This window comes from Neomonachus schauinslandi, chromosome 6, assembly GCF_002201575.2.
Source record: "Neomonachus schauinslandi chromosome 6, ASM220157v2, whole genome shotgun sequence".
Lineage (NCBI taxonomy): Eukaryota > Metazoa > Chordata > Mammalia > Carnivora > Phocidae > Neomonachus > Neomonachus schauinslandi.
In genome coordinates this window covers 138,243,527-138,258,776 of record NC_058408.1, presented here as the reverse complement: position 1 = coordinate 138,258,776, position 15,250 = coordinate 138,243,527, and the positions used below count along the sequence as shown (strand labels likewise).

At 38.4% G+C, this 15,250-nt stretch overlaps 1 protein-coding gene across 1 annotated transcript in view; it reads left to right on the top strand.

Moving 5' to 3' along the window:
- Positions 1-15,250, top strand: part of CCDC186 (coiled-coil domain containing 186) — a 43,958-nt gene extending 28,708 nt beyond the window's left edge. The window contains 10 exon segments of the mRNA XM_021699879.1: positions 2,031-2,135; positions 2,593-2,691; positions 2,860-2,946; positions 3,991-4,133; positions 7,297-7,552; positions 8,418-8,607; positions 9,774-9,854; positions 11,574-11,784; positions 14,298-14,517; positions 15,158-15,250. Of these exon segments, the coding sequence (XP_021555554.1) occupies positions 2,031-2,135; positions 2,593-2,691; positions 2,860-2,946; positions 3,991-4,133; positions 7,297-7,552; positions 8,418-8,607; positions 9,774-9,854; positions 11,574-11,784; positions 14,298-14,517; positions 15,158-15,241 (1,476 nt within the window). The 3' untranslated portion in view covers positions 15,242-15,250.

The window sequence follows — 15,250 nt, the reverse complement described above, 5'->3', positions numbered from 1 at the left end:
ACTTAGTTGTATGATAGATGTATCCAAAAATGACATAAAAGAAGTAGTGTGTGAAAATAGATGCAATTTAGATGGTTCAAAAGATGAAGAGAAACATTTCAAGTGGAGGAAGAGCAAGAGAAAAGGAAAAACGGGAGATGAGTATTTGATGTTTGGGAAGACCAGCCTCCCTAGAGCAAAGGCTTATATTAGTGATTCCTTCATAGATTCAGCAAATATTACATGAACAATTACTATGTGGCAAGGTGTTGTCCAGAAGTGGTGTCCTCAGTGGAGGAAACATGTAATCTACAGAACAGGGTATCAGTTGTTCTAATCCAGGAGTGCCCTGGACTCTGTCTTTGGGAAGGCAGATAACAGCTTCTACCCTTTTCTGAAGGGCAGCTACTAGGAGGTGATACCTAAACCCTGATTTCAAATCCACAATAGCTCAGGCCATGGGACTGGATGGGTGATCTGAAGAACTGTGGAAAAAGAGCTACAGAGCAGGGCTTTATCTGGAAAATTGCCACAGGAAGCAGAAAGCTAGTTGAGACAGAAAAGACAACAATGGAAAGGGAAAAACAGTAGTATGTTGTCTTGTAATAGAAACAGGAAGGATATCCAGAGAATCAGGAGTGGTCAGAACTGGAGCAGGTAAGTTAAGAATAGAAAATGAGAGAAAGTAATTGAATTTGATGAGAGAGTAGTCCCTACAAACCTTCAGAATTGCTCTTTTAGGAGAGTGGTTAGGAACAGAAACCAAACTGTAGCATGGACCTATAAGACAGTTTTGAATAGATACCATGGCCGTAAAGCAAAGAATGGTCTTTTATGTGTGTGCAGAGAGCTGTTTAACACTTTGTTCCTCTTGTCTTACCAGGTTAATAATTACTTTTAGTGATTTACTAAAAACTATCAAATTTAACCTTATTTAATGGCTATCAGTTAACTGCACAGTCCACTTTGGTTTTTTGTCAGAAGCATAAAGTGTTATTTCTAGAATAGTATCTAACCCCTCAATGGCAGTGCCAGGACTACTCTGGTCATTGTCCTTACCATTTATCACAATACTGGGCCCAACCTTGTCACTGTCTGTGAAGGACAAACTGTTTTCCTTCTCCAGTGTAGGGAAGAACCCATTTCTCCCTACTGTGTGTTTCTTCCCTCTGAGTCTCGTTTACTTTTACACTGAACACTTCACCTCTGACACTTTGGTCACCAGTTGTGTGGAGGTTTTCCCCCACTACAAGTAATTCTCTGCGTTACAACTAGGTGTCGCTACAGTTTCACTTGACTCTGACACATCCACCTGGAGATAGCATTGGATCCCACAGGTTAAGGGCTCAGTCATACAAGAAGGCCCCCCAGCCCCCCACCATGCACATACTTCAGATGCCAGCCACAAGGCCAGGTGCCCTTGTGACCAGCCAGCTATAGATCAGAAATTCCAGCGACCCCCTCCTTGGGTTTGAAGATTTGCTTAAAGAACTCAGGGAAGGACTTAGGTTTATCATGTTATTAAAGGGTATGATAAAGGATACAGATGAACAGCCAAATGAAGAGCTATATAGGGCAAGGTCTGGGAGGGTCCCAAACATAGGCGCTTCTGTCCCCATGGAGTTGGGGAACCTCTTGGTGTGGTTGTATTTGACAGTCTAGAAGCTCTCCAAACCCCATATTGTGGGACTTTATGGAGGGTTCATTATGAAGGAATGATCCATCATCAGCTCCATCTTCAGGCCTTCTTTGGGGGCTGGATTCCAGACTGCTAATCATGACTTGGTCTTTCTGGTGACCAGCTCACATCCAGGAGCCCACCCAGAGGTGCCTCATTAGAACAAAAGACACTCCTGTCACCCAGGAAATTACAAGGGTTTCAAGAACTCTGTGTCAGGAACAGAGGTCAAAATCAGTACTGTAGCAAGAGATGCTCCTAGTGTTCTTATGACTTAGGAAATTACAAGGGTTTTAGGAGCTTTGTGTCCGGGACTGGGGCAGAGACCAATATATATCTTTTCTTATCTCACACTATCTTTTTGTCAATGCAGGAAACCAAAGATAAACTCAAAGAAACAACAACAAAGTTAACTCAAGCAAAGGAAGAAGCTGATCAGATACGGAAAAATTGTCAGGATATGATAAAAACATATCAGGTATGCTTAACTTTTCAAATAGATTAGTAATAAAATTGCACCAAATATCAGTACTCTTGCTTCATTAATGTTTTGTATCTGTAATATTTGAAGTGTGGAATGGATTTGGTAGGACAGTTAAATAAATGACAGGTTATTTCCTGTGTTAAAGTACTTGTAGCTTAACTAGAGATCTTATTAGAGATGTTTTTAACCAAATAAAAACACTAAAAAATATCAGAAGAATGAAGAGTACAAGGAAATTTATAACTTAAAACCCACTGTGTATTATGTTACATATCTTAAGGGCTATTCTTGTTCGTACAGATTGACATATTTAAAATCTTTCAGTACAGTCATTTTTAGATACCCAAGGTATGCATTTCACAATTTGTAAACTTAACTGCCAAAGCCTTCACTTTCCAAAGTATAAAACTTTAAAAATTCAGTCATACTTTTTTCATTTCCTTCCCATTAGGAGTCCGAAGAAATTAAATCCAATGAGCTTGATGCCAAGCTTAGAGTCACAAAAGGAGAACTTGAAAAACAAATGCAAGAAAAATCTGACCAGCTAGAGGTGAGTGGCTTTGCTCTTTTCATGCCCTGGATTGGGCAATACATACAGAGCGAGAGAAAGAATGAGTACTGTCACCCACTTTGAAGGCCTTTTCGAAGGAATAGGCAATAAATTTAAGGTCTTGTTTAATACATAATGACTTGTGGTTTCTTTTAAACTTTACAAAAGATGCATCATGCCAAAATAAAAGAACTGGAAGATCTGAAGAGGACGTTTAAGGAGGGTATGGATGAACTACGAACACTCAGAACAAAGGTAAGGAAATCTCTAGTCATGATTTCAGAGGAAGGCTAAATATCTTTAATTTTGGACTCCTTCTAATTTTTTTAAGTGTTAGGGAAACACTTTCATTCCAAAATGAAAGAACTCAGAGGAGTAGAATATTGATTTCCTAGCAATACAAGGGACTCTTTTGTTGAAATGATAATGTCTTCCACTTTGGTCCCTTTGAAGTATTTTCCAGACATTCCTATTTTACAGCACATTTCCTGTTTCTGTCACTTATCCTTGGGCCCCTAACGTAAGGCAGTCTTATCAGCAAATTAATTGGAAAGATAGTTGGACTTTAGAACTGTAAGTGACAGAAAATAATAGACTTTATATTTCTCCTGGGTAGTCTTGTACAGTTTTAATTTCTAACAATCTAGTATAGTCTTCATTGTAAAAATAGTATCCCTTTTAATATGAATGTGAAATATCATTGTATATCAATTCATTTCTTTAGAAATAGGCTTTTAAGTAACCACCTTGAATTTGCCATCATTTAATAATTTCTAAAGTGTCCTTCATGTGCCTTTCCATTTGTTCTCTGTGCCAGTTCTTTGAGGTAGGTGGGGAAGGTATATCTTGTTTTCAGGTGAGGAAATGGAGATTCAGCAAAAATAATGTGACATGCTAAAACTCCTGTGACTAAATCACGAGAAATCTGAGACTGAACCCCAAGACTGTTAATGTCCCATTATATTTTCTTCACATTAATCCTTATAACTTAGCTTAGATTTTTTTTTTTTTTTGAGCAAGAGAGAGAACGAGTGTGCAAACGTGTGAATGGTGGGGGAGGGGCAGGGGAAGGGAAAGAGAATCTTAAGCAGGCTCCACGCACAGTGCGGAGCCCGATGTGGGGCTCGATCTCACAACCCTGACATCATGACCAGAGCCAAAATCAAGAGTCTTGACGCTTAACCAACTGAGACACCCAGGAGCCCCTAGCTTGGATTATTAATATATAATCACTGTATGAAGTAATTAAGGAATAAGAAAATACTGTTTATAGTCTAACTTGGTTATGAATTTTGATAGGTGAAATGTCTAGAAGATGAACGATTAAGAACAGAAGATGAGTTATCCAAATATAAAGAAATTATTAATCGCCAAAAAGCTGAAATTCAGAATTTATTGGACAGAGTGAAAATTGTGGATCAGATACAGGAGCAGCATCAAAGGTATAAACCAAGCAACTTCTGTTTATGTTAATCAATAGGTTTTTTAATTCTATCTCAAGATTCTGTTATTAAATGTAATTATTACATTAAATAAGAATATTATAATTTTACTAGCTAAAAAATTTAAAATTCCTGTTTTCATTTGAACTTTTTTGGATTATCTTTGAAGTTCCTATTATGGCTTCTAAAAATCAAAGTTTATATTCCCTAAATATTGGAAGTGGCAATTTATAAAACAGAATGGATTTTAGTTTCTTATTCTTTAATGTTCAAATTATGCTACTATTACTAGTGCCTTTAAAAGGTAGATATATATATACATCTGTACCTTTGTATTGTGGTGCAAGGTCAGGAGCTGACATTCCTTGGCTCCTTGTAAAACCATTTAGCTAAACTCTACTCATGACGTCATCTGGCAGAGCCTAAATTCATCCTTAATCCAAATACCTTCTTTTTGATACTGTCCCAGCGGCTGCTGCTCAGTATTGCCAAAAATCCTCACCATCATCCAGGTTGGTGCTGCGACCTCAACTGGAAATGTTAGTGACCTCTAATCCTGCCATATGTCCTTGGTTACAGCCTCTCCCCCACCTCAAAGCATCTATTCCAGACGTTCCTTCTTTGTTCCCACTTCCGGTCTCCCTCTCCTCGCTATTTACTCTTGGCAGGTGATTACCTCTTATTTACTTCACAAGAGAAGTGGGAGCTGCAGGTAACTGTTCTCGCAACCTCTTTCTGTCTCTTCTGTGAACTTGCCTTCATCTGCAGCTATTCTTCTTTCTCTTCCTTCTGTTATTACAGAAGACATGTTCCTGTTCCCCTCTGAACTGAATTGTTCTCTCTACTTCTGTGGATCCCATGCTCTTCTGCCTTCTCAGGATCTTTCTGGACTATTTCTTCTTTATCCTTTATCTCTTACCTCTCTCTACTTTTTGTTTTTCTACATTTCAATATTAAAAACGTCAAAACTAATGTGATGTCCCCCCACCTGTCTCATGTCCTTCACAACCAAACATCTTTGTAGAATCATCTGTACTCTTTCTCCATGCCATCACTTCCTTTGTCCTCCTTTTCCTCTCCACTTCAGTCTAGCTTCTACCCCAACATCCCATTAAAAACTGCTAATGCCTCCTTAAATCTAGCAGACACTTCGCAGAGTAAGCCTTGCTTGAATTTTCAGTATTAAAACCATTAAGCCCATTATCCTTCCTTTTTTTTTAAAGATTTTATTTATTTATTTAACTGACAGAGAGAGACAGCTAGAGAAAGAACACAAGCAGGGGGAGTGGGAGAGGGAGAAGCAGGCTTCCCGCCAAGCAGGGAGCCCGATGCGGGGCTCGACACCAGGACCCTGGGATCATGACCAGAGCTGAAGGCAGCTGCTTAACCAACTGAGCCACCCAGGTGCCCCAAGCCCATTATCTTGACATGCTCTGTTCCTTTGGCTTCATATCATGCTTTCCTTGGTGTTCCTCCCCACTTTCTGGCCACTCCTTTTCTTAGTCTCCTTGGCAGCCTTCTCCTTGTCATAAAACTCTTTTGTTACTGTTTTATCATACCCTGAATGGCCCAGCTATTGCTGTAGTATGCTGTAGGACCTTCAAGTCATTGTCTTCAGCCCTTTTAAAGGCTCAGGCCCAGACATACAGGTATCAAAGGCACCTCAGACTTTTAGAATGTCCCAAACTGATTCATCCATCCCACCCATAAATATGCTCCTCTGATGTTCCTGAGATGAGCGATGAGTGGAGCATCCACATGATTTTCCAGCCCAGGAACTGGGCGTCCTTCTTGGTTTCCTTTCCTTCCCCTCATACATCTAACCAGTCACAGAGTATTATTGATGCTAAGGCTTCAGTATCTATCTTTCTTTTTTTTTTTTTTTTAAGATTTTATTTATTTATTTGACAGAGAGAGAGACAGCGAGAGAGGGAACACAAGCAAGGGGAGTGGGAGAGGAGAAGCAGGCTCCCCGCAGAGCAGAGAGCCCTATGCGGGGCTCGATCCCAGGACCCTGGGATCATGACCTGAGCCGAAGGCAGTTGCTTAACCGACTGAGCCACCCAGGCGCCCTAATGCTTCAGTATCTTTCAAGTTCATTTATTTTTCACACCCCTACTACTGCTGCCATTGTTCTTTTATCTGGAAAGCTGCCATAGCTTCTAAATGGGTTTTTTTTTTTTTTTTTTTTGTGTTTTTTTTTTTTTTTTTTTTGTCTTCCCTTGCAGTCCATTTCCTACACCGTAGTTAGCATAGTCTTTTTAAAAAGGAAATCTCAAAACCTTTCAGTGATTTCCCATTGCCTCAAGGACTGTCCAGTAAGTTCAGATGCCACAGCATGGCTTGGAAGATCATTAGTGACCTTGCTTCTCTCTCTGTGCTTTCTCTTTTCGCACTCTTGGGTTTCAGCAATAGTTGTTTACAAATGTGGATTGATTGTCTCCTATGTGCATGCGCTATATTAAGTGCTGGGCATATAGTGCTGTCCTTATCCTCATCAGTGTTGAACATGTGTTTGTTAGTACCAACAAGAAAGTCATTCTCGTTCCCTTCCCAGATCTAGCACATCCTGTTTCTTATACCTGGAACATATTTTGTTGTCCCACTCACTCCTACTTTTTCTTCTGATCAGGAAGTAGCAAACTGTGGTCCACGAGCCAAGTCCAGCCTACTGCCTTTTTTTGTAAATAATTTTTTCTTGGAACACAGCTACTCTCATTCCTTCATGGATTATCTGTGGCTGCTTTCACACTGCAGCAGCAGGGTTGAACACTTGCCGCAAAGACCATATGCCGTAGAAACTTAAATTGTTTAAGTTTGGGCCTTTCACAGGAGAAGTTTGCTAGCCCCTACTGTGTTAGTTTAAACACCACTTACACTAGGTTAGGCAACCCACCCTGTGCTTGCATCGTCAAAAATATTTTATCACACATGTAATTTCCTTAATGGAAATCTTTGAAAGCAGGGCCCATGTCAGTCTTACTTATACTCACAGCTCTTAGTTCCTAGCATATATTAGGTAGTCCTGCAAATCCAAATAAATAATTTGGCTGAATGAATAAAAGTGCATTTATAAAGTATTTTATTTGATGAAAATCCCAAATCATTAATATAATGTCTTTTAGTAGTTTTTTTTTTCTTAAGTATAAACTTTGTTTTTTAGAGGTAAACAAGAAATTGAAAATTTGAAGGAAGAAGTGGAAAGTCTTAATTCTTTGATTAATGACCTACAAAAAGACATCGAAGGCAGTAGGAAAAGAGAATCTGAGTTACTACTATTTACAGAAAAGCTCACTAGTAAGAATGCGCAACTCCAATCTGAATCCAATTCTTTGCAGTCACAATTTGATAAGCTTTCCTGTAGTGAAAGTCGGTTACAAAGCCAATGTGAACAAATGAAACAGACAAATACTAATTTGGTAAGTACACATTTACATTTAACTTTTAAAGTGACATACAAGAGGCACAAATTAAATTTTCCTGTTAGCATAAACCTACTGGTAGTTAAGTTGAGCTCTTTTTTTTATTGGCCTGATTTTCTGGTAATTTCAAATGCTGTAAGAAGTGTCAGTTTTTCCTTCTAACTTGTTTAAAGTGTCCTTTTTCCTTCCTATATATAATTTATAATAAAATACCTTCCTAAAGTGTTTATGAGAAAGTATTTCACTTTTGAAAATAAGAAAACCATGGTTTTTGTCATTAGTAACTGGAATTACCACGTGTGTGTGTATATATATATATATATTTAAGATTTATTTGGGGGGGAGGGGCAGATGGAGAGGGAGAATCTCAAGCAGACTTCCTGCTGAGTACGGAGCCTGACACGGGGCTCAATCTCGTGACCCCGAGATCGTGACCTGAGCCGAAATCAAGAGTTGGACATTCAGCTGACTGAGCCACCTAGGCACCCCTGGAATTACTATATATTTTTTAGAGTATTCCAAATACTCTAGATTTTTATAGTTTAAAAATGGTTTAATATTTCTAAGTGATCAGAGTGTCTTCAAGTTACTCATAAAAATAATTTGAGATGTTAGTCCAAAATAACCAAAGACCTCTGACATAGACTGTTTTGCATGTATAAAATGGCAAATGCATTAATATGCCCCCTGCATTCCCACACAAGGAATTTGAGGAGTGCGGGAAACAAAACCTGGTAAGGAACAATTCTGGAAGAATCTACCATCAAGGACCTTGTATTTTCAGGTTTTAAACTATGAGCAGTAATGGAAACAAACAGGTGTTAAAATTGGTGTTTTTTATTTGATCTCATTTAATATTTAGGAAAGTAGATTGTCAAAAGAGGAAGAACTGCGAAAAGAGGAGGTCCAGACTCTGCAAGCGGAACTCACCTGTAGACAAACAGAAGTTAAAGCATTGAGTACCCAGGTCGAAGAACTAAAAGATGAATTAGTAACCCAAAGACGTAAACATGCCTCCAGTGTCAAAGATCTTACCAAACAACTCCAGCAAGGTATAAAATCCTCGCACACTTAGACCTTAGTGTTGCATCTTTTAGTCATTAAGGATTTATAGAAAAAATATATTTTACATCAGGTTCTACCACACTGATTAATGCCATATGTTCTTTTTAATGTATTAATGTTTATAAACCAAATCACTAAACCTCTTGGAGTTCCATGAATAGTCTATAACATCTTCTATGCTAAAGGATGTTTATGCACAGAACCCCAAAATGTGAGCGTTGGGAATATACTTGAGGGCAGTAGTGTCTAAACTTTTTTGATCACATACTCCAATCAGTAAAAAGTATTTAAGCATTTGTTCTCAGATTTATATGTATTTATTTATAAATTTAAAACATGTGTCACTCTACATTAAAAAACATGAAAAATAGAATCTGATTAAAACATAATAAAAATTAAAATTAAAAAATCTTTTCAAAGATCAGATGAAATGTAAGTATAAATGGAAATTCTAATATTTTCTCCCTACACATGCTATGAGTTGTTTTGTGCAGCATCTAGGGTACCTGCAGCCCACCTTGTAGACCTCTACCTTAGAGATCATTGAGCCCTAACCCTTCGTCTTAGAAGAAACTGAGACCCAGACAGGTTATGAATGACCTGAACAAATGATTAACAGCTGGGACTGGAACCCAGATTTCTTTCATTTAAAAATTTAAACAATTTAAACTGTGCTATGTGCTTGGATACAAAGATGAGTAAGATATGTGTTCTGACTTCCTAATCTCTTCTGTTCTCACTACTTTGTGTTATTATTGGGTGACAGTATTAAGATAAAAGAGATTTAGCATTTACTTAATATGAATATATTCAGATATTTGCCATAAGAATTGTTTGTTTTTAAAGCTATAATTGAAGGGAAATTTCTGGTATTGTAGAGGTCATCTAAATCCATCAGGACTCTGAATGTTAGGTCACTATGCCTAAGTGATGTCATCATAGTGTTGTTTCTATGTATTTTGTATTTGACCCGTACATTTCTAGATATCATTTTATATGAATGACAACTATAGCCCTCCTGTCTAAAGTATGTATTCCACAAATTTCTCTTGTGTTTAAGCCATTTTTGCCTGAGCGATTTTAGCAATTAAAATCAGAAATAGTGGGGCAAATGGTCATGATAATTGTCACAAGTAATTTATTTTTCCTGTAGCACGAAGAAAATTAGATCAGGTGGAGAATGGAAGCTATGATAAAGAAGTCAGCAGTATGGGGAGTCGTTCTAGTTCATCAGGTAAAAAAATTTCTGGTTTCAGTTGTTATCTAGTGATTGATTGTAAAAAGAACTAGCATTTTTTTGTGTTAAAAAGTGTTGATTTTTTTTTTCCCATTTTGAGTTATAAAAAGTGGTATTATTTCCATTTAAATAAGTTCTCATCATTTCCCAGGGTTTCATGTTTGTCATGGGGTTCTAGATGATCTGTCTCTCTACCTCCTATTATCTTACCTGCATCTTCTTTTTTCTTTGTGACGATTTCCTCTTCCATTTTTAAATTTAGATTTCTATTCATCCATATAGAAGACTTGTTATAATAGGGTCTCTCTTTTTTTTTTTACTTTTATGTTACTTTTAACCCCTGAAAACTAATGAAATGATCATCAATACATTTTAAGATTTTTTTTTTATATATACATATGTTTAAATCTTTTAGCTTTCCCATGGTAAATATGCCTGTGGTCTGAAGTGAAAATGAAGAGAGTCCATAAAATTATGATTGATATCATTGTGGAAATGGTAATTAGCAAAATATCATGTATTTGTCATTTTAGAGTGCCAGGAATCACGCCAAGCACTTTAAGCATATTATTTACTCTGCAGAATAGTTGTGTGAGGTGTTACAATTCGCATTTTAGTGCTGAGGAAGCGAAGGTTCAGAATGGTTCCATGACTTGCCCCAAATCCACAGTGACAGAACTCTCAGACTCTAGAATGAGTGCATGCCATGACACTGCACTCCCTCCCAGGAGTTGCACATCGACTATTACAGTAGTGGGAAGATCACACAGTAGAAAGAACATGGGTTGAAACTACACATAGGTATTTATTTATTTTTTAAAAAGATTTTATGTATCTGACAGACACAGTGAGAGAGGGAACACAAGCAGGGTGGGTGGGAGAGGGAGAAGCATGCTTCCCCCTGAGCAAGGAGCCCGATGCGGGGCTCGATCCCAAGACCCTGGTATCACGACCTGAGCCGAAGGCAGACGCTTAACGACTGAGCCACCCAGGTTCCCCTACACATAGGTATTTAGAAGCCAGGTCTGTCATTTATTAGTGCGTGACCTTGAATAGGATATATTACTGTCTTAAATCTACAAAATGGAGTTGAAAAAAGACTTATGTTTGTAGGACAGAGAGGATCAGAAATTTTTCTCAACTGATGTTGATAAAAGTAATAGCTAACATTTACTGAGTGCTTACTTATATGCACTGTTCCAAGCACTTCACATATATTAACTCTAAATGAGGATAACAATTCTATGAGGTAAATAATAATATTATTCCCATTTTAAGATGAGGTGACCAAGGCACAGAGAATTAAATAACTTGTCCAACATCACGCAGCTAGAAAGTCGAGGAGTAGGATTTGAGCCTTGGGAGACTGGCTTCAGAGCTTAACCCACTCTGTGTTCTGTCTTCTCTGTCTCTGTCTTTGGCTCTCAGTTTCACTTCAGACTTGTTATTCTGACTTTTTCTTGAGTTTCTTGTTTCTCTATTGCTGCTTCCTCATCCGGTTCCTGAGAGACATAATAGGCCCTTTTGGTACTTCTGTCATTCATGTATTCAGAAATAAGAACTCAGGCCAGGTATGACTTGTATTCTGTGCCCGACTCTGTTAGATCGAATATTTGCAGTTTATACTAGAAGAAATAATACGTGACATTAGCAGATGACTCTAGACTGAGTACAATACCCTAAGTGATTTTTTTTTTTTTTTTTTTTGGTCTTCAGGGTCCCTCAATGCTCGAAGCAGTGCAGAAGATCGATCTCCAGAAAATACCGGGTCGTCAGTAGCTGTGGATAACTTTCCAGAAGTGGACAAGGCCATGTTGATTGAGAGGATCGTAAGGCTGCAAAAAGCACATGCCCGGAAAAATGAAAAGATAGAATTTATGGAAGATCATATCAAACAGTTGGTGGAAGAAATTAGAAAAAAAACAAAGTATGTATTATATAACACGATCTGTGTTTGAAATACCATTACTTATATGGTAAAGTTACTGTTTTCAAAATTAATCATATCAAGAGCCAATCTTTCAAAAAATAATTCTTGTTTTTTAAAGATTTTATTTATTTGACAGCGAGCCCTGCAGGCCTCAGGGCTCAATTCCAGGACCCTGGGATCATGACCTGAGCCGAAGGCAGACGCTTAGCGACTGAGCCACCCAGGCGCCCCTCAAAAAATAATTTTTTAAAATAATTTTTTATTGTTATGTTAATCACCATACATTACATCATTAGTTTTAGATCAAAAAATAATTCTTAATTTTAGTCATTCAGTTCCCAGTCTTTTATTGATCATTTACTATGTTCTAGGTTTTGGGAATACAGAGATGAACAGGTCTTTAAGGTGATCTAGAGTTCAACAGATCTTAATTTTTTTAGGTTACTAAGATAATGTTGGATTTAATAAAAGCACTCTGTTAGCTTTTGATTTTCATGAGATACGGGGTTGTGGATTATCTTTCCTGTTGGGTAGGACAAGTGGGTAATTTATTGGGCATCTGCCAAGTACAAGATTCTGTGCCTATGACTTAAACTTTCATTGATTTCTTAAAACTCAGGGATAAATAAATTAACTGGTGGTGTTCAGGTCAAATCACTAAATGTTCCAGAGTCACCACTAATCCAGTAAGTGACAGACCAAGAACTGGGGATCTGGGCCCAGCTGGGACTAGGTCAGTGTGACCTAAAGTCAAAAACTGGCTTCTCAAGCTCCCAGTAGCTGGGCACCAGGGGCCTTGAGCTAAGAACCGGCCTTTTGAATGGTGACCTTGGGGGCCTCAGGGCGTCCTGGCCCCTGAGCAGGGCTTTCTGTGAGGTGGGCGGGATGCCTGGTCAGCACAGCCTGGAATCTGCTGTGCAATGCGTTCCATACACGTTTAATTTGCACTAATGTTCTTTGCTTTGGTACCATGCATGAAACCTTACTTTTTCTCAGTCACTTTTATGAGACAGATTTTCATGCACTTTTGTTTGCTATTTCGTCCCCCTGCTAACTGGCCTCTGGCATGGTTTTTTTGGTTCATCTCACCTGCGGGTTCTCCATCCTGACCCTGTGGCCTGTGATCTTTCCTCTTCATCCCTCCAGTGGCTTGTTCTCCCCTCCCAGGAGCTGGGCTCTCTGGGGCTTGGGCCTTCCTTCCTCACCTGGTAAAAAGGAAAAAAAAATTTGCTGTGCAAAATTCCTCTTAAAAATACCATATTCTTTTAAGATATTTTTTATATATTGCAACTTTTTACCCATGACTTTTTAATTTTTATTTTGAAATAATTTTAGACTTAGCGAAAAGCTGGCCCATGACTTTTAAAAGAAAAAGAAGGGGTGCCTGGGTGGCTCAGTTGGTTAAGTGTCTGACTCTTGATTTCAGCTCAGGTCGTAATCTCAGTGTCGCGAGATTGAGCCCTGTGCCGCCACTTCCCCCCACCCCTGGTCTCCTGCTTGCGCATACATTCGCGTGCATGCTCTTTCTGTCTAAAATCTTTTTTTTTTTTTTTAAAGATTTTATTTATTTATTTGACAGAGACACATAGCGAGAGAGGGAACACAAGCAGGGGGAGTGGGAGAGAGAGAAGCAGGCTTCCCACAGAGCAGGGAGCCCGATGCGGGGCCTCATCCCAGAACTCTGGGATCATGACCCCAGCCAAAGGCAGACACTTAATGACCGAGGCACCCAGGTGCCCCTAAATAAATAAATCTTTTTAAAAAATGAATAAAGTTCTAAGTTTAATAACAAGAAAATAGAAAATATTAACTGAAATGGAGTAATAAAGAAATTGCTCAAAAGTATTTTGATTAGGGGCACCTGAGTGGCTCAGTAGGTTGGGTGTCTGCCTTCAGGTCGGGTCGTGTTCCTGGGGTTCTGAGATCGAGCCCCACATCGGGCTTTCTGCTCAGCAGGGAGCCTGCTTCTCCCTCTCGCTCTGCCTGCAGCTCCCTCTGCTTGTGCTCTCTGTCAAATAAATAAATAAAATCTTTTAAAAAATTTAAAATATTTTGATTAAAGTAATAAGGAAAGAAATAGAAAAACAATGTTTATATATCTTTAATGTAAATACCATTTGAATAAAAATGGGATTAAGACATCATCTGGGGGCACCTAGGTGGCTCAGTCAGTTAAGCATCTGCCTTCAGCTCAGGTCATGATCCCAGAGTTCTGGGATCGAGCCCCAAGTCTGGCTCCCTGCACACTGGGGAGTCTGCGCTTCTTCCTCTCCCTCTGCCCCTCCCCCCTGCTTGTGGGTGCATGTGCTCTCTCAAATAAAATCTTTAAAAAAAAAAAAAAAGATACCAAGTGAATAAGAAAATTTATTTTCTAACATATTACTGTTATTAACCTAATAGGTACTTGTTTTACGCTAATCATCTTCATGCTTATGATTAGTTGATTCTTGTAAATTTTAATGTTTTTAATTCTGCAAGTATATAACTGACCGTGTCATTTTATTTTGCAGAATAATTCAGAGTTACATTTTACGGGAAGAATCAGGCACACTTTCTTCAGAGGCATCTGATTTTAACAAAGTCCATTTAAGTAGACGGGGTGGCATTATGGCATCTTTATATACATCCCATCCAGCTGATAGTGGATTAACATTGGACCTCTCTTTGGAGATCAACAGAAAATTACAGGCTGTTTTGGAGGATACATTACTAAAAAATATTACTTTGAAGGTATCTGTATTTCTCATTTACTTACCAGCCAGTAAGTAAGCATGGCATAATGGTGCCTCTTTCATAGTGTGAGCTAGCCCGTAAATGGACTAGTTCTATAATGCAAGGTAGCCATTTTACCTGGAGATAAAATTTTTGTGTTTTTCTTGAAAAATACAATTTTTTAAGCTAGCAAGGAAAGGAAGAAAGAGCAGAAAATCAGCTTCGCTATTGTACAGACAGTTGTTTATTTTGCAGTGGGTGGCCTTTGACCTGTATAATTAGTTATAATCAATCGCTGAGACTCTATTTTAAGATTAAGGCATGCATTTTCTAATGTATTTTCCAGCTTTACTTTTGCGGCTTTTACCCGACCCAACTGTTCTATTTGTGCTATGTTTGGGCCTTGATAGTAAATAAAGTTGTAAATGTAGTAATAAATCTATGCACTAAAATTTGCTGCAGCTTCAGTAAAGATTCTGAAATGTACAGGACTGACTGACTGAAAACTGCTGTGCACCTGGTTTATGCTGCAGAGCACTGAAGACTAATCCTCACCCTTTCAGTGTCAAAATTCAAGCAAAAACAGTTCAAACTGGATCTGTATACTTATGATACTTAATGGTTCTGTTTTCTTTCCCCCTTTTTCTTATTGGTAAAGGAAAATCTACAAACACTTGGAACAGAAATAGAACGTCTTATTAAACACCAGCATGAACTAGAACAGAGGACGAAGAAAACCTAACACACAGCT